The 24319-nt window shown below is 48.2% G+C and overlaps 2 protein-coding genes across 2 annotated transcripts; both read left to right on the plus strand.

The window, feature by feature from the left end:
• The first annotated feature begins 12681 nt into the window (after positions 1-12681).
• Positions 12682-13831, plus strand: LOC127760666 (protein DMP3-like). Its single transcript, XM_052284954.1, has one exon. The coding sequence runs from the start codon at positions 12735-12737 to the stop codon at positions 13776-13778; it is 1044 nt and encodes a 347-aa protein (XP_052140914.1). The 5' UTR covers positions 12682-12734; the 3' UTR covers positions 13779-13831.
• Positions 13832-18796: 4965 nt separating this feature from the next.
• On the plus strand, positions 18797-19691 carry LOC127760348 (protein DMP4-like). Its single transcript, XM_052284587.1, has one exon. It carries the CDS (start codon positions 18882-18884, stop codon positions 19527-19529), a length of 648 nt encoding a protein of 215 aa, XP_052140547.1. The 5' UTR covers positions 18797-18881; the 3' UTR covers positions 19530-19691.
• The last annotated feature ends 4628 nt before the right edge of the window (positions 19692-24319 follow it).

Below are 24319 nucleotides of genomic sequence, written 5' to 3' on the forward strand. Positions count from 1 at the left end.
AACAACAAATCGGGTTCCCAATCTCCCTTTCTCAAGCTCACATGCTATGCTTTTTATTGCCAACATGTCATGCTTTCGTGGGCTCTTATATGATAGCTTCCAGCAAATAATTTATTTAATTTTACTGGCAACTCTGATATTCTTCAAGTTGTTAGGAATGGAGATTATGAACTTATCATGATGGACATCACGTTGGGTTTCAATCATTAAATAATGCTTCAACTGAATAATGTGCTATATTCGGTTAAGAAAATTAATTTATCAAAGGAAGCTTATCCAGAAGTGACCGAGTTCAAGGAAGATGCGGCATGACAAGTTATCTATTAATTAGAAATAGTTTGTTAATTTCTTTTTATCTTTAGGAAAGTGTGTTTAGTGTCCTATAAGGACTTTATGTTTTCCTTTTATCTTTAGGAAAGTTTCTTTCTTGTCCTATAAGGACTAGTATCTACCCATGGGTATAAATATGTACACCCGAGGTCATTGTAAATCATCTCTCGATCAATATTACTCTCGGCGCATCGCCACCCTCTTTCCCGAGGTTTTTACTTATCATCCGGCGGAATTTGGCACCTGATGCGGGGCTGCATCGGTTCAGTTCGATCTTCGGCGAAGGGGTAAGTCCTACGTTCCGCCGACCCTAGTAAATCTATTGGCTACATTGGTGTTGTTCAAGGCTGCATCGCTTCGATCTCTTGTATCGCTCTGGTTTGGTTGATATATTTGTCTACCTGATATCTCAATTGTATCTCTAATTGCATTATGTTTAGAGACACATCGGTTTAGTTGGAACTGTCTCGGTTAGGTCTGATCTTCTGTCTTAGCCGACATATCTCTATAATCACAATGCTGTTGTAAATAGATTTGTTATATCCATCACATTAGACAGATCTATCGGCTCATCGAGTATTAGATTATTATATACAATCTCGTGCTGCATTGGATAGGTTCGACCTACTGGATTGTTGTTGATAATATAAATCTTGTTAAGCCGATAGGTTCATGCTAGTGTTTTATCGGGATGCTAGCCGATAAGTTATCTGGACGTTGCATTGGCTTATAAGGATTGCATATACATATAAGTTGGATTTAGCTGATGACAATAGAGGTTTCATTGATTTATCTAATCTCGTGGATTTTATGATATCGGAACTCCAGCCGATATATGCTTTAACCATCAGATGAGTACTTGTTCTATCATATCATATTGTTAGCCGATTGGTTTTTCTACCGGATTATATTATTGTTATATTGCATCATCATCAGCCAATTGCCTTTTGTCGGTGATATGGGCTCAGGGGTATGCGAAGTGTGGGGAAGTTACCTCCCGATCCAGTCACGTGGCCCTACAGCCTGGCCCTCCCCCCGGGCCTCGGAACACGCAGAGGCAGCCAGAGGGCCTCGGGGTGCCACGTCACACCCCTCGGGCCCTCGCGCTGCCTCACCCCGAGGCCCTCGCTCAACTGCCATGTGGCGAGGGGAGCGGGCAGGGAGGAGACTCAGACTGAACCACCATCAATGCGCGGCGTCCCAACCGTCCCTCACCGTATTTAATGTGGTAAGGGAGGACGTGCGGTGTGGCCCGTTTGACTCACGTCAATCAGGCGTGACCAGACTATGACCGGCCTGTCGCCAGTCACGTCCGATTGGACGGGCGGCCGTGCCCCCACGCTCGCCTCTGTACTCGGCGAAGTGGAGGCAGGTATGCCCCGTCCCATCGAAGCATCATCCGGAGCTCCCTCCACGTGAGAAGGACCGCCACAAGTCTTCGTCCATTTAAGACGGAATGACAGGGTTGTCCCCCGTCTCAGGTGGGGGACGGCGCTGGGTCCTACTCAAGGACGGACTGCCGCTTGGCTTCCAGGCGAAGGCACGGATCGTAGTCCGGCCAAGGTAAAGTGGGTCCCCCTCCCGTGAAAGGGTAGGTAGAAGTGGTGCATGTGGTATCCCCTTGGACTATAAAAGGAGGACCTTGCCAACCGAGGAAAAGGAGGACACTGGATAGGCTTGAGTTCTAGGAGGAGAAGAGCAAGAGCGCACTCCGAAGTTTAGGAACCTTTGTAACATCAACCATAAATCCCACACACAGGAGTAGGATATTACGCTCGATAGCGGCCCGAACCTGTATAATCTTGGCGCCCGTACGCGACCCAGAAGCACACAAGGCGAATACACGATCTCGACATGCGAGCCTTTTCCCCCGGCCGAACTCACAAAAGGGGGATCTCACGATCTCCCGCTAGAGAGGATCACTCCTCGACATCTTTATATCATTATCTACATTGGATATATCGCCAATAGCTCAAAACCCTATCAATATCGGCTGGAATTACTCCATCGGCTTGTCAGCCGATCGGCTCATTGATCTGCTATTTTTATATCTTGTCGGTTGCATGGTCAAACTGACTGGCACGCCCGCATCCTATCAACCTTTGGACCTGCACTGGAGCTAAGCAGATCTCCTAGGCCAGTGTGTGTTTTTCGCGTCAACACATGTCGAACCTGACTGTGTGACGTGCCAAGCTGCATCGCCCTTCCCCATGTGCCGCACCAATCACCACCCTTATCCCCCTCGCTGCTGTTCTTCCTTTGACTCCCGCGCCTCGTCATCGAGTCTCATCCCCGGCCCCGCTGCCACAGCACATCATTGACCAAACATCAACACAACGGATTAGCATGCCGCCACTATCGAATATCCATCTCACTGAGCAGCACCCTCCGCTCCGCAGAAAAATCATCGCGCCTCCTCACCTCGGCCGGCCCTGCCTCAGCATTGTGTCTCGTCGCTGGTCCCGCATCACTGCCACCGCGTGGACCCGCTCAGCCATACTGCCGCTGCGAGATCGTTGACCCAAAACACCGCGCGCAACCTCCTTCTGGCGCCGACTCCTCCTTCGCACAGAAGATCTAGCGCCTCTGTCACTGTCCGGCCCTGCTTGACCTTGCTACAGCACCAGATAAGCCGACTCAACGGCGAACACCGAGAATCGCCATCTCGCCACACCGTCCATCTCGCCGCTCAGTGAATCTGTGGTCGAGTAGCCAACACCCTCCTCGGCACCAATGGATTGCATAGAACACCAAGAAGCGGACACCTAACCACTCCTTCAGGGGCGAAGCCAGGATTTGATATTAGGGGGGCGTGGGGTGAAGATAAATCATGAGACCGAATAACTAATATTGATAGCAGAGGAGGTCAAATAGTCACCGTCAGTAATAAGCAATGCGTAAACTAGTCCTTTAAGAACAAACTTGAATTTTAGCTCTTTAATAATATCATTGGAAGTTTGAAACTGGTCTTTATTGCTAAATTCTTTTAATGTAAACTATTAAATAATCTCACAAATAAGTATCATCTATTTTACTTTGAAAAAGATGAGAAATCACAAAGTAATTTTGTAGATCATGTTTATTGCTAATATTTTTAGACTTGCTAACTAACTAAACTGATAATACTTTCAAGCTACACAAAATAAACTAGATAAATACTTATCTTAGCTACCTTAATATAGAGTAAAAGTATGGGGGTGTAGTTGTGGTAGTGTTTTGATAGGGGGGTGTTGGCACCCTTTGGCACCCCCCTACCTGTGCCACTGCACTCCTTGTTCACCACCACAACCACGCCACCTCACCATCGATCCAATCCAGAAGCTTCCTATCCATCACCGACAAGTGGAACCCACCGTCTCGTTGCCTCCCCATTCCACATCTTCTCAAGCAAGCCTTCGTAGCCTACAAATACCAAATTCCCAAACTCTCCGTGTCTCGGCCCAAACCGAGCTCAAACTCGAGCGAGCATCCATGGTCACCTTCCTAACCACCACCACCTAGCCGCCTCATCTCTCTTTTCTTTCATCCACCTACACCCCAAGCTTCCAAAAGACCATCGCCACAGTTGCCCAACCTTCCCTTACACTAGCTCGGCTCCACCATTCTGCGACAAGTACTGGACATTCTGTTGAACACCTGATGGGTGTCCAGGAGCATGTAGTCCTATTTTTTCTCCACCGCCACTACGATCGGCCACATTTCGCCCCTGCTTCACCATGGTAAAATAACTCTCTCCCTTAGAATCCCCTTCATTCTGTACATTTCATTATTCATGTTTCCCCGACCGATTGCACCATCTAGAACCATCACCACCCTGGAGCCCTTCGCCCGTGTCGCTTCCTCCCTAGGGCGACACAAGCGGCGACCGAAAAACACTACCACCGCTTCTCCTTTTTCCTCCTCCCACCTTGCCGCTGCTCGAGTGGCACGTCGGCAAAGTCAGCCGACCATGAGGACGGCGGCATTAGGGCTCTCCCCTCTCTCTCAAGGAGGGATGAAGAGGTGATGCCGCCTAGATCCAGGCCCTCCTAGTCCTGATCCGGCGAGGAGCGGTGAGAGGGTCCCCATCAGATGAGTTGGATGGTGGCCAAGGCATCCAAGCTTGAGGAGGGAGTGGGGCGTCAACAGCCAAATCCGGATCCTGCGCAGCCGGACCCGATGCCCTAGTCCCGCTGGTGGATACGGAACATCCATGCTGAATCTGGCCGGAGTTGCTGGAGCAGTGGAGCGTCAGCAGCGGGAGGCCTACACGAACGTCTACGGGGGAGGCCCTGGCGGTTGGTGGCAACGGGATGCTATAGCAGCCAGTGGCAAGGAGGTCAGCATGAGCAACAATGGCAGAAGGGCTGTGACGGCTGGCGGCAACAGAAGGCTCACCCGGCTGTGGCGGTGGCGGGGCCTTCTCTCTGGGCGCATGGAGATGCGCAGGGGCTGCAACTGCAAGGCGGATGACTAGCACGCATGGACGGCCCATTAACTTCACTTGTAAATTGCTTTAAATTTTAATATAAATTCTAGGAATGATTTATTTAATGATTTTTAAACCCCAAAAGAAAATTGGGGCGTGACAGAGCTCTCCTCCATGAGGAATAAGCCATTCGGGGCAGCGATTGGCTTCGAGGAATAAGCGGTTGAGACACTCCTCGACATGGCAAAGCTTTTGACACAAGTGGCATGGGGCGGCGGTGAGCAGTGGACAGAGGATGGCAGCAAGCGACGGAGCGAGGACGCAGCATGGGGAAACAATATTTGGTGTGGTGAGCTCGTGAAGGTGTGTGTGTGGGGGGGGGGGGGGAGAGAGGTCTAGTGGTCCCTTTTATAGGCTTGAGGGGCCATGAACAAGGTGGGAGCTGCGGTAACCGTCAGTAGATGTAGGTGGCGATGTGGGCAGGGTGTGGGCTCAAGTCAGCGCCTATTTTTGTCGGGAGAGAGGGGGATGTGGGGGTGAATATGGCGATGACCAAATTTGCGCTGTTTGAGAGCGAGGGAAGGAGTGGGGCTCGTGGATCAGGTGGGTACGTGGGAGCTACAGCGGTTGTTGACTTCAGCTGGAGGTAGGAAATGAGCCTGACAGGTGGGCCTCGGTCCTACCTATCATTGAGAGGAGGAAAAGCAAGCCAAGCATGCCCGGCGTGGGAGGCGGGAGGAAAGGCTGAATCGGGTGTGGGTGAGATGGGCTGACAGGTTGGCGACCCCAAAAGGAGGGGGTGTGCTGAGTTAGGAGTTGGGCTAGCAAATAAGACTGGGCCATGGGAAAAGAGAAACAAAGAGAGATGTCGAGCGACCTACGACTGCGAGAGAGAGGGGAAGAAGGAGGAGCGGGTGGGCCAGACTACTATTGGTCACGTGCGATGAGGAGTGGGTCAGAAATGATGGCCCACCTGGAAATGAGGATTTTTAATTGGTTTTTCAATTTAAATATTATCTGAAATGGACTTTGTGCTATTAAAATTTGATGTTGATCTCTGAAAATTCTGAGAAAATTTTATTAATTATTTTAGGGCATTGATAATACGAGAAAAATATTCCCAATCATGATTTATTAAAGGAAATTTTATTTTCCGAATTAACTTCACTTGTAAATTTATTTATATTTTAATATAAATTCTAGAAATAAATTATTAAATGATTTTTAAATCCCTGAAGGAAAATCAGGCATGACTTACTCCTACCTCGGAGTTAGGCCTCTAACAGTCAAAAATTCTATCGCAAGTCTATAAAACTCACTAGATCGGATACTTTGATCCCAACATAGGAAACTCCGATTTTAAATGGCAAGCCAGACTGAGAACCAAGTTCCTCCCACGAATACTCCAATGGATTAGACAGTCCGATAGAGGTCGGATAGTGTGATGTTGCTAAGATAAAAATATATGAACTTTTTACTCCAGAGTTTGATTTTGATGATCTTGGATTCTATGTAAAGGTTGGTTATAGGGCTATCAAATCCATCATAAACAATTGTCCAAAGATAAATCATTTTGAGAACTTAAGCAAACACATTTGTATTCATCTTAACAGTACGACATTCCTATACTCAATCCAGATTTTAGTTAAAAACAGCAAGACCGGTAAAGGATTTGAAAAAGGATGCTTAGTTTCCTTATACCTTTGCCTTGTGCTTCTTCTTGTGGACTTAGCTGGACAACGTATACCACTCTGTTTAGTCAATGCTTGACTTGATATTCATCAACACACGATGTTTGGTCACATTCATTTCTTCCAGCCACTTGATGCCACTTGATGGCTTTCAACTTATGACGATATCAATCACTGTCGATGTGGATCAACACATGATTCCCATATTTCAGCTCTTCATCTTGAGACATACGTGACTTGATCTCACTTGAGCATCAACACTATTTTCATTTCTTGGTATCTATTTCTTTCATTCAACTCAATAAAACTAAACTGTTAGTCCCAATTAATGATCTGGTTGTCAACCTACACTTGTTGACCAACCGATCGCATATAAAATGATATGAATAAATTGATGAAAATCAACAACACCACAAATGTCATATACTCACACATATACTGTCGCGTCCCAAATCGACCCTAAAATACATCCTCTAAATTATGCCTAGAATAATTAAAATGCTTGTGAAAGCCTTCAAAAACTAAAATGTGTAAAGTTAAAAGTCAAATAGGGCTTGGAGGATTTTTGTATATTTCCTAAAAGCCTAAAATGTGTAAAGAAATTTTAGTGGAATTTTCAGAGCACAAATAATAATTATCAAGAAATAAACAAAGTTAAAAAGGTTTTATAAAAAGAAAACCCTAAAAATCACCCTCTCCCCTCTAATGGGCCGAATTCGGCCCATCTCCCTCCCCCTCTCTCCTCTCCCCCGCGGCCCACTCGGCCCTCCCCGCGCGCGCGCCACTGACGGGCGGGCCCGCCCGCCACCCTCGCTGACGGGTGGGGCCCACCCGTCATCCCCTTCCTCCCGCCGCCCCCGCCGCCTCGCCCGCGCCTAGCGCCGCCGCCGCCGCGAATCCCGCTGCCTCCCGCCGTCCCCGCGCGCAATAAAGTGGGGGGAATTATTCCCCGGGATCCCCTCCCCCTTTCCCCCCATTTTTCCCTCCCTCTCTCCCTCAGATTTGTTTGGAAACCTCTCCCCTAACCTCGCCGGCGCCATTAATGGCGGCCGGGTCTCCCGCGCCCGTTTCCCCCTCCTCCGGCCGCCCTCTCTCACTCCCAACCCTATATAAACCCTCCCCGAGCTCCCCACCACCGTTTCCGCCACTCACCGCCCTCTCTCCTCGCCGGAATCGAGCTCGCGCCGTCGCTCTCTCTCTCCGCCGTCGCCGCCGAGCTCCGGTCCGCCGCCGCCGTCGCCCCGGATCACCTCCCACCTCGGCGCCACCTCCTTCGGCTTCGCTGCATCCTCGCCGACCTCGTCCACCCCACCGTTTCGCTCGCCGACCGCCGGAGCGCCGTCGACCCCGTCCACCCGAGCCGCGCCGCCGCCTTCCTCCGCTCCGGTTGCCGTTTCCGTCGTCGCCGTCGACCCGGGGTGAGCCATGGACCGCCGCTTCGTTTCCCCCTTTCCCTCCCCTCTCTCGGCCGCCGCTCCGCCATGCCTATGGCCGCCGCCGGCGACCATAGGGGCGCGGGCGCGCCGCCTCCCGCCGGCCGCGCCGACGTGGCCGCCTCCGGGCGCGCCTAGCGGCTGCCGCGTGGGGCCCGGCCGTCAGCCGCCCGCGCCCTCGGGTGCGGCTGACGCGGGGCCCACGGCGCCGGCCGGTGTGAGCCGGGAGCACCCGGTCCACCGTGGACCGTGAGGCTGCCGCGTGGGTCCCACTCCCGTGGACCCGGTCCGCGCGCCCTCTCTCCCGGCTGACGCAATAAATATATTTTTAAATTAAAATTTAAATGAAGAAATTCGTAAATATTCATTTAAAGAGCATATAAACTTTAAATGGCCATAACTTGGCCATTTGAACTCGGAATTGGACCGTTCAAGTCTCTAATTTTTCCTTAAGAAGTCAAGAACCCATTTTTGTGCTTTGTTCCTGCTTGTTATATGGAGTTTATTAGAGTAAAAGCCCTTTTATTTTCCGTTGGTCGTGTAGACGCTGCAGCTTCGGAAGATCCGCTCTTCGTGGAGGTTGAAGCCGACGTTTTGGAAAGCGAGCAAGGCAAGTCACATCATCCTTGAACATATTGAATCCCAGTTTATAAAGTTATTTTGATTTAAATTATTGCATTACCGCTTTATTTAAATTCCCGCGTTATCACTGTTTTATTTAGCCATTCCTATTTACCTTTGTTATGAACTTATTATTATTATTGTTATTATTACCTTGTTCACCCTAGGATAAACAAAACCCCAACCAGTGGACATTTTATTCATGGTTCCACTAGTATGAATTTAGGTAGATGCTTCGCTGTTTAATAGGACAACATAGGGTGGTTTTATAACTCTAGACTTTGGGAATATTCATATCACTTGGACACCATGGAATGGTTGGATTATTGTGGAATTGGATTCACACCTCTCCCTCTATTCAAAACCCTCAAAATGGTTTTAGGCTGGGCTCGGGGTGCATGGTTTTGATGGTAGCACCTCGGCCATATAAGGACCGGTCTTCGGGCCTCTGTTGTAAAGCACTACCGTACTTCCACATGTCTAATGGGTAAGGCTTAGTTTGTGGCTCAGTCTGGTTATAAACAAAAGTACACGGATGGAGATGAACGAAGTCGGGGGTCGATGGACATCTCTAGGGCAAATGAAGGCTACACGAGCTGCGGCCCGGTAGTCGAGATGTCATGGCACAGGGCCGGTGTCCTGCTGCTAGGGGCTCAGTCCTGCCTACCTGTCCCGGGGGTTCCGGCCGTAGGTGGGTTGGGTCGGTACTCTTGTCTATGGCTAGGATGGGTTGGAAACTATGTCATGTCTTCCGTCCATATGCCGTGGTGGTATGTGGCACGTGGTTGCACGTGAGGAAGACGTGTCTTGTGGGTAAAGATGTACACCTCTGATCAGAGTAAAACCTATTCGAATAGCCGCGCCCTCGGTTATGGGCAAGCCTAGCAATGTACCCAAGTTAGTGTTTTTAATTCTTAAAACCGGCTTAATAACTAAAATGTGGAATGGTTGGATTGGGTTGGCTTGGGACGAGCTGGGACCCAGGGTCGGGTTGCCAGTTCGGTCTGAATCATCGTAGGCCTTGGGTTAAGGCAGGTTCGTGTGGGTTCACGGCCTTGTTTAATAATATTAAATAGTTCTAGGATCGTGTTTTAAATTTAGCTTTGAGCAACTAAGGGTCTTTTAAATGCTGTTTATTACAAAACCTAACCCCTATACTATAACTCCATTGTATTCCTTTGCATTTATGCTGCACTTGTGGGTGTGTCTTGTTGAGTACGGTGGTTGTACTCAGTCTTGCTCAATTTTTCCCAAACCCAGAAGAGGAGCCCCTGGATGATGAAGGCTTGGGTGTCTAGCTCGTGCCTGCCGTCAAGCGCCTGTGGTCGTCGCCTTAGTCTTCCGCTGTTTTTCGTTGTCTTTGAGTGTGCTGGGCCGTCGTGCCCATGTAATAATTAACTATTTACGCTTCCGCTTATTAAACTCTGAATTGTATCAACTTCTGGTGTACCTTGCCTCCTGGGACAAGGAATAATACACGCACGTAAGGAACGCCCGTTGGGCTATTTCCGGTCGTGACATATACACAAATGTAAAGATCCCAATTAAATAAAATTGATTAACTTGGATCACACACATGCATAATAAAATATAAGATATACTTCCCCAAAATATATGCATACAAAATATTTCGAGTGAAATAGGTGTATGCATAATTTTTTATGAATCCATGGGAGTTTATCCTATACAAGAATAGAAAGCATGTGTAAAGAGAGTATAGCTTGATTTCGATGTGTTTCATCCTTATTGAGATTAAAGTCAACCATCAATGGATACATTTCTATCCCAACTCATATGACATCCGAGAACAACCTATTTGCCAACTCATGGAAAAAAGTAAGTCACAGTAACCTGGTTTGTCATAAATCACCAAAACAACATTTACACATTATTGACCATAGATCTTTTGATCATTTCCTTTTTGGTGATGGATGACAATCCAATATAAAATATGTAGAGTTCCTCACCCTATTTAGGAACCATTAGAGAGATAATTTAGAACATGAGGAATTTAACACGTACCTCTCATCATTTTTATTTATCATATATAATTGAGACTATGCAAAATAAATGCTTATAAAAGATAATAGTATCATATAATTGGATTTGGCATTAGTCACCAAAACTAATCAAATTGCACTTGAACTTACATCGTCGTTGTCTGAGTTACCACGCCCGAGCCGCCACGGTGGTCGAGCAACTGGGGGAGGCACTTCACCAGCGCTGGTATGGACTTGGCGGTGATGATGAAGGAGACTCACCAGCGCTGGATCCTTGTGGCGGTGTGGTCGACGTCATCGTCACCCTCCCCTTCATCATTGCCGCCAAGTCCTCCACCTGTTGAGGCTCGCCAAAGCTGCCTGCTACTGCCAGATCTTGCGGTCCCGAGGCCTACCACCGTCAACTCTGGTGGTACCGAGGCTAGCCCACCACCATCGTTAGGATCTTTCACTGGTAGATCCACCATCCTGAGCTACAGGGAGCTGCAGTCGTTGCCGGTCATCGCCATTGCCTTTACTTGCTTCCTTTCAATGGAGAGAGAGAGAGAGAGAGAGAGAGAGAGAGAGTCATGAGGTAGTAGTACGGTAGGCCTGTTTCAAAATAGGAAGAGGAGAGGAAGGAGAGGCCCGCCAACACGATGACTGGCTGCTGTCGTTCGGGAGGAGAGTGCCAGGGGGGAGGGGGGGGGGGGTCGTTGACGGAGATGGGGATGGAGGGAGGAGAAAAGGAGAAGTCAGGCAAGGGAGGGGCTGGCCAGGTTTTTCTTTTTGTTAAGTTGGGGTTAGCTAGACCTAGAAGTCATCTAGAACTACTCCTAATGTGTGGAACCATTACGGATAGGAGATACATCTGTAACGGCTCCTGCAGGAGCTATTACACATGAGGTGCAACCATTTCTAATGGCTCATAATGGAAAGCCATTACAATCATGAGGGGCTCGTTTGTAACGGCTCCTCAACTTAAACTGTTACAAAGTAGGTAGATGACATATGTAACAACTCCATATAACTGGAGTCGTTATAGATCAGTGCTAATCCCTAATGGCTTGAATGTCACTCGTTATAGAGACGTGATATGTAGCGGCGCACTTAAGCCCATCATAGATAATAGATGTGAGGATATGTGGTAATGACAATTACCGAGTGCTTTTCACTATTTAATTACCATGTGTTTCGGGCACAAGGGAGAGATTCCCTTCTCAGTGTCTGTAGTTTTGATACAGACCACGATTACTGTGTAAAATACCATATCATAGATGGATTTTACGAACTGTAGTAATTTTACAGTCCCTACCATAAGGTACCAAAAATTTAGGGTAAAATTTACTACCTCCTAGTACCTAGATACCAAGAGGTATCAAATTACAATAGAAAAAGTGGTACCTCCTCAAGGACTATAAAATTGCTCGCAAGAATATATATACTACTCTCTCCGTCCTAAAATATATGCATTTTTAGCATAATGACAAGTCAAACATTTTTAACTTTGACTATTAATAGCAAAAAAAAAAATAAAAAATATCATCCATGTAAAATTGATGTTACTAGATTTCTTATTAAACAAAATATCATAATATGCAACTCTTCTTATTTGAAACATTTTACTTTTATAGATATTGTTGTTCAAATAGCATCTCGGAGACCGTGTTAGAGTTTAAAAATGCTTATATTTTGGGACGGATGGAGTAATTCTTTTGATTTATACATGTGAGGAATTGACGGAAATAGCAAATCCACCTTTTCCAGAGATGATATATAGGTACTAAACACATGCGTACGTGGCTGTTATTATTATATATTCATATTCATAATATATGCCAGATATGTGCAAGCACACTTTACGAAGCTCGTGGTATGTTCCTGTACAATGAGATCGAAGGTCGAACTAAAGCAGGTATGCAATTCTAGGGCTAATTAAGCAAGCAAAGCATATGATGAAAAGATGATCAATATATCGTGTGGCGCGGATATATGCTTATCATCGCTGCCTTTACCCTGTACACAAGCTACTTGAAGTAGAATGTTTGCCAAGGGCCAATTAGGCACATATATGCGCACGATGTCACTTTGGCCTTTCCCGCTTTGGGCATCTGGTTCACTGCCCCCCGGTGGGTGGCTGCCTATAAATGCGGGGTGTAGCATATACATGCAACCATGCAGAAACGAAGCGGTCGCACGTTCTTGTGACTGCACAACACACCAATACCTCGATCCCTGTGAATTCCCTCTAGCAGCGCGCACGCCCAAATTCATGGGCACGAACGGCGCCCAGGGCTCAAAAGGTGCGTCCTCGACCACCACTAACCCGACAAACGATGACAAGAAGAAGAAGCCGGCTCAGGCGCCCGGCGCCGATGCCGATGCCGATGCCGATGGCGGTGGCAAGAAGAACAACAGCGACTACGTCGACAAGACGCTGTCGACGACGGCCAACCTGGTGAAGCTCCTCCCCACGGGCACCACGCTGGCGTTCCAGGCGCTGTCGCCGTCCTTCACCAACCACGGTAGGTGCCTGGCCATCAACCGCTACATCTCCGGCGGTCTCATCGCCTTCTGCTGCGCGATCTGCGCGCTGCTCTCCTTCACCGACAGCATCATCGACAGGAAGGGTCGGCCGTACTACGGGCTAGCCTTCCCCGCCGACGAAGACACCGGCAAGGGCGGCTTCGTCCCCTTCAACTACGAGAAGCCGCGCCGTCCCAGCAACGGCGCCTCCGCCGCCGCCGACGACGACGACGATAGCTGGGAAGTTTACTTCGTGGACTTCGACCCAGAGGAGCTCTACAAGCGGAGGCTGAGGCCGCTCGACTTCCTGCACGCCACGCTCAGGGTGTTCGTCTTCCTCGCCCTCGCGTTCAGCGACGCCGGGATCCAGACCTGCCTCTTCCCCCAGGAGAGCGCGACGTGGAGGGAGGCGCTGGTCAACATGCCGCTCGGCGTCGGCTTCGTCGCCAGCTTCGTGTTCATGATCTTCCCCTCCACCAGGAAGGGCGTTGGCTACCCCAGGGAGGCTCAAACTGGCACCGAGGGCGGCGCCGACGCCGACAAAGATGGCAAGGCCGAGCCTCCCAAGACCACCACCAACGGCGGCTCCGGCGGCGTCGACGCGGAACGTAGCAAGCAGAAGAACAACGACGACTGTCCCAAGACCACCACCACCAATGACGGCAGCGGCGGCGGCGACGGCGCGGGCAGCAGCGTGCAGAAGAACTCTGCCAACCAGGTTGTTCCCATTCAACCCTCCACTAAAGAGATATCGAACAGGGCTGATGAGAAGATAGCTAATATTGTGTGATAATTAAGTGTGTGTCTGCATGTGTGTACGTGCCGGCATGCATGCATTCATGATGATTGAGCACGTGCAGATATGGTATATATGCTCGTATATTTTGTTTGAATAACGCCAGGACAGCAGGGATGAAAGAGAAAATATGTAGTGCAAACCACATATGTAGTGTAAACTTGGAAACTATCGTTGGATCGAGAAATAAACGTCCGAGATTCGTCCACATCACCATGAGTTAAAATTTCACTCCCAGTAAATTTTTAACTCATGAGTGAATCTGCGAGTTAAATTTTAACTCAGGGTGACGTGGATGAATCTCGAACGTCCATTTCTCAATCCAACGGTAGTTTCTAAGTTTTCACTACATATGTGGTTTGCACTACATATTTTCCCGGGATGAAAGGTGGCGAGTACTTTTGTTTGTCCGAATAAAGGACGCACGCACGGCGTGCGATTGTGCTACGTGCTTCACGTATCTGCTTTTGTACGTAGAGCCCACACAGATTGTTGGGTTGGCTAGGCTGCGTTCTTTACCCATGGTTCCCAACTTTCCTCACTCGTTTTCCACGCACACGCTTTTCAAACTGCTACACGGTGAATTATTTGCAAAAAACAATTTCTATACGAAAGTTGCTCAAAAAAATCATATTAATCCATATTTGAAAATTTTTTTAGCAAATACTAAATTAATCGCGTGCTAATCGCTACTCCGTTTTCCGTGCTAGGGAGTGAGGTTCCCAACCCTCACTCCCAAACACAGCCTTAACTTTTGTATTCATTCAAACGGTTATATCTATCTATTGATACATTGATAAATATATTCGTCAAATGAATTTTTTTTCAGTCGTATAGAGTATCATGAATATACTTCTGAAATGATTGTAACAAAAGTTTTGATGGATAGACTTAAGAGGTGATTCATTACCTAATGCATATGTAAAAAGCCAAACTGCCTTTCTAATAAATAATGTATCATGGAGGCCTGTTCTCGAATAAACACGATCACTATCACCCAACGCCCAAAAAATGTTAAACTCTCAACAAAACCGTCCAAGATCAGAGCTGCAATGTTTTACAAGCTGATCTAGAAATCATCCCAACACATCGAAAAACTGTAATTTGTACAAGCAGATTGAGGAGTGAGCAATCGAGTAAACGAGCTAACCATGGGCAATGAGATCGACACCTCCGTCTCGGCCTTCTTGGCCTCGAGGCTCCAGATGCACTACTCGAAAGGTAGGCCATCACCTCGTCGTGAGGCGGCGGAGATGGCATGGACGCCGGGAGATCCAAGCTGGCCAGCGGCCGGGGATTCCCCCATCTACGTGCGCCTCCTCCTAGTCCTGCCTCCCCTGCATTGCGTGCACTCGGATACCGCAGCGCTGTTGAGTTGTGATCCAAATTTATTTGGAGTTAATAAAGACCAGCTTCTATTGGAGTGAAGCGGAGGCCCGTCGCCGGAGGCTTGGGCCACCCATTGGGTTCTGCGGTACGGATCGTAATACATGTTAGGGTTTCACCTTATATATATCTCTTGTAAGCCGTTGTGCGGCGTTGTACCCTCAGCCCGATATAGTGAAGATATTTTGCTGGCTGGCGCCGTGGTTTTTTTCTTTCCTGCTTTGGGAGGCTTTTTCCACGTTAATTAAATCTCGTGTCTTCTACGATTAATTTACTATTCTTTATCGTTTGCTTGCCTATCGTTTCGCTGCCTCTGACTTGCCACTGCCGTGTCGAGCCTAGTGCTGCCAAGCGCCGGCCACCGCCTACATGCGCCTCCCCTTCCACGGATAGGCTTGGCGGCTCCCACGACCTGAATGGAAGGAAGGAGAGGGAATTTGGGATGAAGAAGGAAGAAGAGAGAGAGAGAGAGAGAGTGGAGGAAGTATGACAGGTGGGACTTTATTTTCTTTGATGCTTGGGATGCCATGTCCGATTAGATTGGACTTAAATAGGATTCAATGTGGACTTATTCCAAGCAATAGCGATAGTAGTGCAGGCCTTGGGCCTTGGCCCATGCAGCAGCAAGTAGGCTAGCTAGGTCCTCCCAATAGAGCAGCAAGCTAGCAAACAGATCGGCAGCAGCAGCTAAAGTTTAGTCCTATTTGGAGAGAATGTCACCAACTTAGAAAAGAGATGGATGCTGAGGATTTAACACTGGTTCGAACGATGACGAAAATACGGTGTTACAATGTGGTGTGATCTAGCAATTTTAGGAACAAGTAACCTTAGATTCCACAAATAAAGAAAAAGTCGACTCGAAACATGGGCTGAATTGACCAATGCTTTGAGCAACCTCATCACCCCAAAACCCATCGGCATCCAAGAAAAAAATCGCAAAAATCAGCATCAGCTCTAATCGAGCCAATGCTTTGAGCACCCCATCACCCCAAGATCCAGCAGCATCCACAAAATCAACATCCAAGAACAAGATGATAGAATCGGGATCAAGAAGAAAATTGATATTCACACATGAACCACAAAAATCCATGAACGATAAAATCCAAGAACATGGAGAGGAGGACGTCGTAGGGAAAGCCACCGTAGCCACCGCCCGCCACCCACCGTGGGTGAAGTCGAGCTTGTGGCAGCCAGCGGCCCATGGCGAGATGGAGGCCAAGGGAAGGAGGTAAGGCGAAGGGCATGGATGTTGAAGAGGACGTCGAGTGGGCCCTGAGCTCGTGGCGGTTGCATCCGGCCACCCCTGAGTCACCTTGTGAGGGAAGGGCACCACCGATTGCTTGGGGCTCATCACCATGGAGCAACCGGAGCTCAATGTTGATGGGCCAACCACCCCCTGCCACCCCGAGCTCATGACAACAAGATTTAGCCACCTCCGAAGCACGTGGATGTCGGATCCGACTGCCCTTGAGCCGGCCGCCTGCATGGAATTATGTTTGTCCCATTTTAGTTTTTTTTTTTTGCTGAGGTCGAGTACATGGAGGTTGGAGGCCATGGTGTTGGTGGAGGCGTTTGCTTGTGGTGGTTGTGCTGTCCCTATTCTACAAGGATGTTTGATCGAATTCGGGCTCCAGGGTTATAAGCAGACGACGAAGACAGTTTGTTTCAACAGATATGGAGCGACCCTGCTCAACAAGAAGCGGCGCGGCTAAGGGATGGATGGGTGTGGAGGGGAGGCGGCGATTTGGGGAGGGGGAGGTGGGGATGGGGAAGAGCTGACACCAACACCCTCGTCATTGATGCGCTCGCTAACGGTGTGCAACTATGTGTTGCTCCAGGCGGTGGTGGTTGAGGACCGGAGCCCGATGACAAGGAGCTGGTGCAATCCAAGCACCCATCGCACTTGCACCCGCACCACCTCCATGTTACTGCCATTGGCCTGTACACCTACTCATCCTCACACTTCCCTTTGCCATCTACTTGGTGTTGCTCCTACTCCATCTCTCTCCCTAATCGGTTGATTTAGGGGCGTCAGTCAGACTCTGGTGAGATGTTCGGCAAGCTTGCGAGATGGGTATTCCACTAGCCAGGATCTAGCAGCCTCAAATCAAATTTCTTGTCACCTCTTCCTTAACGTCCTTCATCGATCCAACAAGACAACTCTTTCTCGGCCATCTGAGTACCGTTGCCACTATGGTTATATGGATTTTGGATTCATCTTTCTATTTGTTTCTTAATAGCCGCAACCATACATGATTTGCCATTTGGGTAGAGCATGGACCACTTGTGCAACTCTAGTTGACAGGATTGCATTCTAAGCTCTTTAGATTCAATGGTGAACTCCGCTGAAATCCTTTGCCGAGTCCGATAACACTTATATACACCAAAATCTATGGCTCAGCAAGAAACCTCTGCTTTGAGCCGTTTCCGTGGAGATAGCCAAAAGAGATTGCCAGTCTGTCAAGTGGTACACACGTTGAATGCGGTTCAAGGATGTCAAGTAGTATGCATGTTGAATGAGATCCAAGGACATAGTTGTCGTGGCAATGCCGTAGCTCCAAATCGACCTGCTACTCTACTATTGTTTGGTTTCATTAGGAATAGATTGCTTCCTTAGTTCAGTAAACCGAGCCCTCCATAAAGTTGCATGGTTCAATACTTTCAACTAATGTGTTGTGTTGTGTGTGTGTGTGTGTGTGTGGGGGGGGGGGGGGTGTTAATTTAACCTGCCCCTTCAAACTGTCATGTGTAATAAAAATGTTACTCCCTACATTCTAAAATATAGCTAGGCTCAACCACTTTTAACACAAAGACCAATTCAAAATTTACCTTGATGCATATAATCAATGTGATCGGAGGGGGAAGGGGTTAATGGTGTAGGATTTAAAGTGCCAGTAATATATGCATGCATGCACGTATTATATTACGAGACACGATAAAAAGTATCCGTGACTTATATTTTGAGATAGAATGAGTATGAGTTTTGAAAATAATTTAAAAAAAATAATGCAGTGGCCCAGCCAAATTTCCCTTGATTCGCACCTAAATTAGGCGCACCCAGTTATCGCACCAAATCTGTCAGTTGAGAGTTAGGACCTCTCTGGCAAGTAGACGTGGCCTAAGTGACTAAAAGGCAATGTATTTCTTCTTAATTGTCTCTCATGTTCATGTACATGAAGGGTTTAGGGAAAGATAGTTAAATCATGGAGGGTTTTTTTTTGGTTAATGTGCATATACATAGGGATATCTGAAATTTACTAAAAGAAAATATTTCACGTGTACGATATACATTATCGTTAACTTCAATGATCATCATCGAGCTGCTTTTCACGAGTTTGCACTTTGCATGACAAGGCACCACATGTTTTGTCACAGTCGTCACATGTCTCATCTCCTGCAACCAACTGCTCTTTTGTTCCAAAATAAATCAATCTCGTACAAAATGTGACACATCATTACTTAAATAAACCAATCTCATATAAGATATGAGACACATGCTAATAGACATATCTAAATTAATAGTATTAAGATGTATCACATCTAGTGTGAGTTTGGTTTATTTTGAAACGCAGGAGTACGCATAAATATGTATGCGTACAAACATGGAGCAGCAGTCTCTCGTGCTGCCAAGTGACAAGTGCAACAATAATCGTTCACATAGGGAAAAAAAAAGAAAGGTAGAAGCCCCACTCTCCTTGTACGTACGACAGCATGATCGGCGGCGCCGCCAGGCCACCGACACCGCCGGCGGTCGTCGACAAGACGATGTGCGCCGCGTGCGACATCCTGAAGCTCCTACCGACGGGCACCGTGCTGGCCTTCCACGAGCTGGCGCCGTCCTTCACCAACCACGGCGGCGCGTGCGGCGCGGCCAGCCGGTACACCACCACGGCGCTCATCGCCGCCTGCACCGCGTCCTGCGTGCTGCTCTCCTTCACCGACAGCCTCGTCAGCCATGTCGACGGCCGCCGCCTCTACTACGGCGTGGCCACCCTCCGGGGATTCCGCCCGTTCAACTTCGAGGGGACGCGCGAGGAGATGGAGGAGAGGTTCGGCGACCTCCCCGGGATGAAGGTCAGGGCGCTGGACTTCGTGCACGCGCTCGTCTCGGCGGTCGTGTTCGTCGTCGTCGCGCTCGGCAACGCCGACGTGCAGGGCTGCCTCTTCCCCGACGCCGGCCCTGGCTTCACGGAGATGTTCAGGAACCTGCCCATGGGATTAGGGTTGCTGTCCAGCATGGTGTTCATGATCTTCCCTACTACCAGGAAGAGCATCGGCTACACGGACATGATGCCGCACAAGGAAGACTACGGGAAAGGAGGTAATAATACTCCTGCCCAGACCACGCCGTCGGTGTAAACATAACATGATACTCCGTTTATACTTTATAGGAAGGCATAAATGACTGTAAAGTGTAAAATCTGCAATGGTGGGTAGTGTATATGTTGGTGATATGCCCTAGAGGTAATCATAGAGATGATTGTATCACATACCATATGTTTACATATTTATCCGATATTGTTCTTTGAAATAGGTAACTTATTATTGGTTAATGAATATGTGATTCTTTCATGAGACTATTTACGTTGTATGTTGTTATTTCTAAAGAATCCCTAATCAAATATCATATGTGGAACAAATATGTATCGATGATCAGTATGTTGAGATTATAGGCATATAATGATTTAATATATTCCATAAATAAATCATGACATTGCAGATGTATACTAGCATTAACGCATCATTAGATCTACACATGTAAACTAAGCAGTAAAACATGAACAGATCAAATATGCGCAACATATTGAACACGTACCGAGGTGGTAGAAAGACCGGCTGCTCGGCAGGAACTTTTCGCGATTGCAGGCATCTACGAAGGCGCGCAGCACACGAGCAAAGAGGAAGACGAGCCGTCATGGACGAACAGGGAGCAGTCGCGCGAAGCGCTTCCCAAAAACCTTATTGCCGCCTTCTCCCGGTGCAGGACGTCGAAGGCAGAGGTTCCGGAGACCTGCTCTCCCGATCGCCGGTGCACGCCGGCGAGCGGGATGGAGTAGTCTACGAGCGACGGCGCAGTACAGAGTAGGAGGCAAACCCTAGATTGTTTTCGCGTGTGTTCCGTGAAGACGGTGGGTCGGTTTATATAGAGAAGGGTCGCTTGATCAGGGCGCCCGCACGATCTCCACTGCGCGTAACCGAACAGGATAAGTCGCGCGTAACTTATCCGGACTCCACGCCGTTTGCACGCAACAAATCCGAAATTCCCGCAGCAAAACAAAACTGCAAAAGGAGGCTGCATCTGCGCAAGGGTGAGGAGCCAATTTTGCGGACCATTCGACGCGTACGTCGTGCACGCGTGCCGCCTGCCCTGCCAGGCCAGGTGAGGCGAGTGAGCGCGCGCGTGTGTTCCCCCTCTTCTCTCCACCACATATGCTTCAAGTGGCTAGGAGGGCATCCTCCCTTTTAAGGAGGTCCCCCTCTCCTAGAATAAGCAAGGTGGTACTAAACTCCACATGCATGCCATCCCATGAGGTGGGCTTTTGTGATTTTTCAAAGAATTAATCTTCGAGTGGGCTAAGGCCCATCCATTAATTCCAACAATCCCCCACCAAATCTCAAAATCCCACTGAGATTTGCCTTTTCCAATGTACTGTTTATATACCAGCGTTCGATGGAGACCGATTAAGGTTGAACATCCATCTAGAACTCCAAGCTACACTTACTCACAACTTGAACAATGGACTACGCCTTGAATTGCAAGTCTTGTGCAAGCAAGTTTCACTCAAAGTCTTATCTGGTACTAGACCGTCTGTAGACTACCCCTCGGGTGGAGCGTATAAGTCATACTCCTAGGTCTTTAGTAAGCTTCCTAGAAGATTCACCCAAAATCTTCATAGACAGCGACCAACAGTCAAGCTCACAAAGGTGAGTTCTTTCAAGAATGCTCTGCAGGACAACATCTTCGCTAATTAAAGCCAACAAAACTCATTAAGGCATAGCCAACCTGTCTTGCAGCTCACGAGAGTACATGCATCTTCACTTAGAGAGGGTATATATTGCTACTCTTTTCTAGTTTACTAATGGTTTGTTCTTCTCAGGATCTAATTCACGGGATCTCCGATCACATAGACTGGGTTACCACCATAGTATAACTCACATGGGTCTCAAACCCATTTCCTTCGATGCATTGTCTATCACATTTCGTGATAGTCCCTTCGTGAAGGGATCTGCCAGGTTTCTAGTTGTTTGGATGTAATCCAACGTTATAACCCCAGAGTTTCTCAATTTCCTGACAGACTTCAATCGTCTTTTCACATGTCTAGACGATTTCATGTTATCCTTAGAACTATTCACTTTGACAATTACCATTTGATTGTCACAGTTCATAAGGATAGCCGGCACCGGTTTTAGGCAGATCCATTAATAGATCACGCAGCCATTCTGCCTCAACAGTAGCAGTATCCAGTGCCGTCAATTCTGCTTCCATGGTTGACCTCGTCAAAATGGTCTGTTTGCAAGACCTCCACGAAACAGCAACACCACCCAATGTGAAGACATATTCACTAGTGGCTTTGATCTCATCCACATCAGAGATCCAGTTAGAATCACTATAACCCTCTAGTACCGCAGGATACCCAGTATAGTGAAGCCCCAATTCCATAGTACCTTTCAGATAGCGCATTACTCGCTCAAGCGCACGCCAGTGATCATCTCCTGGATTAGAGGTAAACCGGCTCAACTTGCTCACAGCAAAGGAGATATCAGGCCTAGTTGCACTAGCCAGGTACATCAGCGAGCCAATGATTTGGGAGTATTCCAGTTGATTCCTAGCAATTCTTTTGTTCTTGCGAAGCAACAAGCTAGGATCATAAGGTGTTGGAGAAGGCTTACTATCAATGTAGCCAAAGCGATTCAAGATCTTCTCCACATAATGGGACTGCAAGAGTGTAATCCCATTCTCACCTCTAATTAGCTTAATGTTTAAGATAACATCAGCTACTCCCAAATTCTTCGTATCAAAATTTTGAGACAAGAATGATTTAACCTCATTTATCACCTCAAGGTTTGTCCCAAATATCAGTATGTCATCAACATACAAGCACAGAATAACTCCCTTACCTCCACCATGGCGATAGTATACACATTTATCTGCCTCATTGACTACGAAGCCTGCAGATGTCAATGTTCTATCAAATTTCTCATGCCATTGCTTAGGAGCTTGTTTCAGACCATACAAAGACTTCAACAATTTGCACACCTTGTCTTCTTGACCTTCAACTACAAACTCATCAGGTTGATCTATATAGATCTCCTAATCCAGCTCTCCATTAAGAAAAGAGAAAATCCATGAAATGCCATCGACAAGCACCCTAATCCCAGAAATGCCATCGACAAAGGCAACTTCCCAAAAATGCCATTGCACAAGCCTCTTTCTTCCAAAAATACCATCACCATCAAATTGGTGTTAGCATCTTTTCGTTAGGTTGTATGAAAAGACAATCTTACCCCTAGACAACAATTTGCTCACACAACCATCCTCGCTGACTAATCGTCGCTGAAAAATAAGCGTTCAATACTAATCGATCAACAGTAGCTCGGATAGGATAATAATTAAAAAACTATCGGTATTTGACCGGGCTTAAAAAATAATCTATCGGTTAGAGACAAAAAAGAAAAAAAACTCTCGCTGTTGTCGCCTTCCCCTCCGGCCCGTAGATGGCGATGACAAGCAACCGTTGCAACCCGGCGCCGGCGACGCGACCGTCTTGCTGGGCTCCAAGCAAGCAAGTAAATTTCCGGCAGAAACATACAAATCAAGTAAAGCACTCAAATCATTCAGAAGAAGCATAAATCAGAGGAGTAAATTTTACACAATCAGAAGATCAATCTGCTAGCAACCTACCTGTTGTCGACGTTGATGGGGATGTTGTCAATGTGCATGCCGATGAAGGAGACAACGCGGCCAGGGACGGTGCCGGGGTCCTGCGAGACAAGGGCCGGTGGGTTGTTCTGCAGGTGGTGGGACTTGCCGGTGAGCTTCGTGAGGAGGACGACAAAGGGGTCGCAGTGGAGGCTGCCGAGGACAGCCTACCATGCCCGGGCCGCCACCGCCTCCGTCCGCGACGCTGTGCCTACCAGGCCCGGGCCGCCACCGCCACCTTCGTCCGCATCGACCACGTCCGGGGCACCACCGCCGTCTCCGTCCGTGCCGTTGTGCCTACCAGGTCTGGGTCGCCGCCGCCGCCGCCACCTCCGTCCGCGTCGACCATGCGCGAGGCGCCACCGCCGTCTCCATCTGCATCGCCGCGCCTTTCACGCCCGGGCTGCCGCCGCCGCCTCCATCCGCGTTCCCCCCCTTCATTGCAAGGTGGTGGGCCTGCGGGACCATGCCCCTGGCGCCGGGTTGCTTGCCGTCGCCACGCCCTGCCGCGCCAATGCCCTGGTCCTCCTCGCAGGCCCCGTGAACCGCCGGCATAGCGGCGCCACCGCCTTGGACCGCCGCCGAGCCGCCGCCAACGCCAAGAGAGCGCTGGATCGGGATCGATTAGAGCGCCGTGGTCATTTTTCTTTGATAAAAACTGGGTATATTTTGCACGGAGGGCATGGTCATTATCAGAAAAAAATGACGTATGAAACGGTGTGGAGTTGATGGTGATGGCATTTTAGGGAGAAACAGGCTTGTGTAATGGCATTTTTGAGAAGTTGCCTTTGTCGATGGCATTTCTCGGATTAGAGTGCTTGTCAATGGCATTTTATAGATTTTCTCTTAAGAAAAGCTATGTTAACGTCCATTTGATGAACGAGAAGATCATGTGAGGCTGCTAGGGAAAGTAGCACACGAATTGTGGTCAATCTGGCAACAGGTGAGTAAGTGTCAAAGAAATCTTCGCCTTCTTTCTGAGTATAGCCCTTAGCAACAAGCCGAGGCTTGTACTTTTCAATGGTACTGTCAGGCCTCAGCTTCTTTTTGAACACCCACTTGCACCCCACAGGTTTACACCCATAGGGTCGCTCTGTCACCTCCCAAGTTCTGTTAGCGATAATGGAATCCATTTCACTACGGACAGCCTCCTTCCAGTAGTCTGCATCAGGAGATGCATATGCTTCTGAAATTGACTTAGGAGTGTCGTCCACGAGGTACACAGTGA

Source organism: Oryza glaberrima, chromosome 1, assembly GCF_000147395.1.
Source record: "Oryza glaberrima chromosome 1, OglaRS2, whole genome shotgun sequence".
NCBI classification, from domain to species: Eukaryota; Viridiplantae; Streptophyta; class Magnoliopsida; order Poales; family Poaceae; genus Oryza; species Oryza glaberrima.

What these genes read in the sequence shown, in the direction of transcription:
- LOC127760666 (XM_052284954.1), top strand. Translation starts at nt 12,735, where the DNA reads ATGGGCACGAACGGCGCCCAGGGCTCAAAAGGTGCGTCCTCGACCACC.
- LOC127760348 (XM_052284587.1), top strand. Translation starts at nt 18,882, where the DNA reads ATGATCGGCGGCGCCGCCAGGCCACCGACACCGCCGGCGGTCGTCGAC.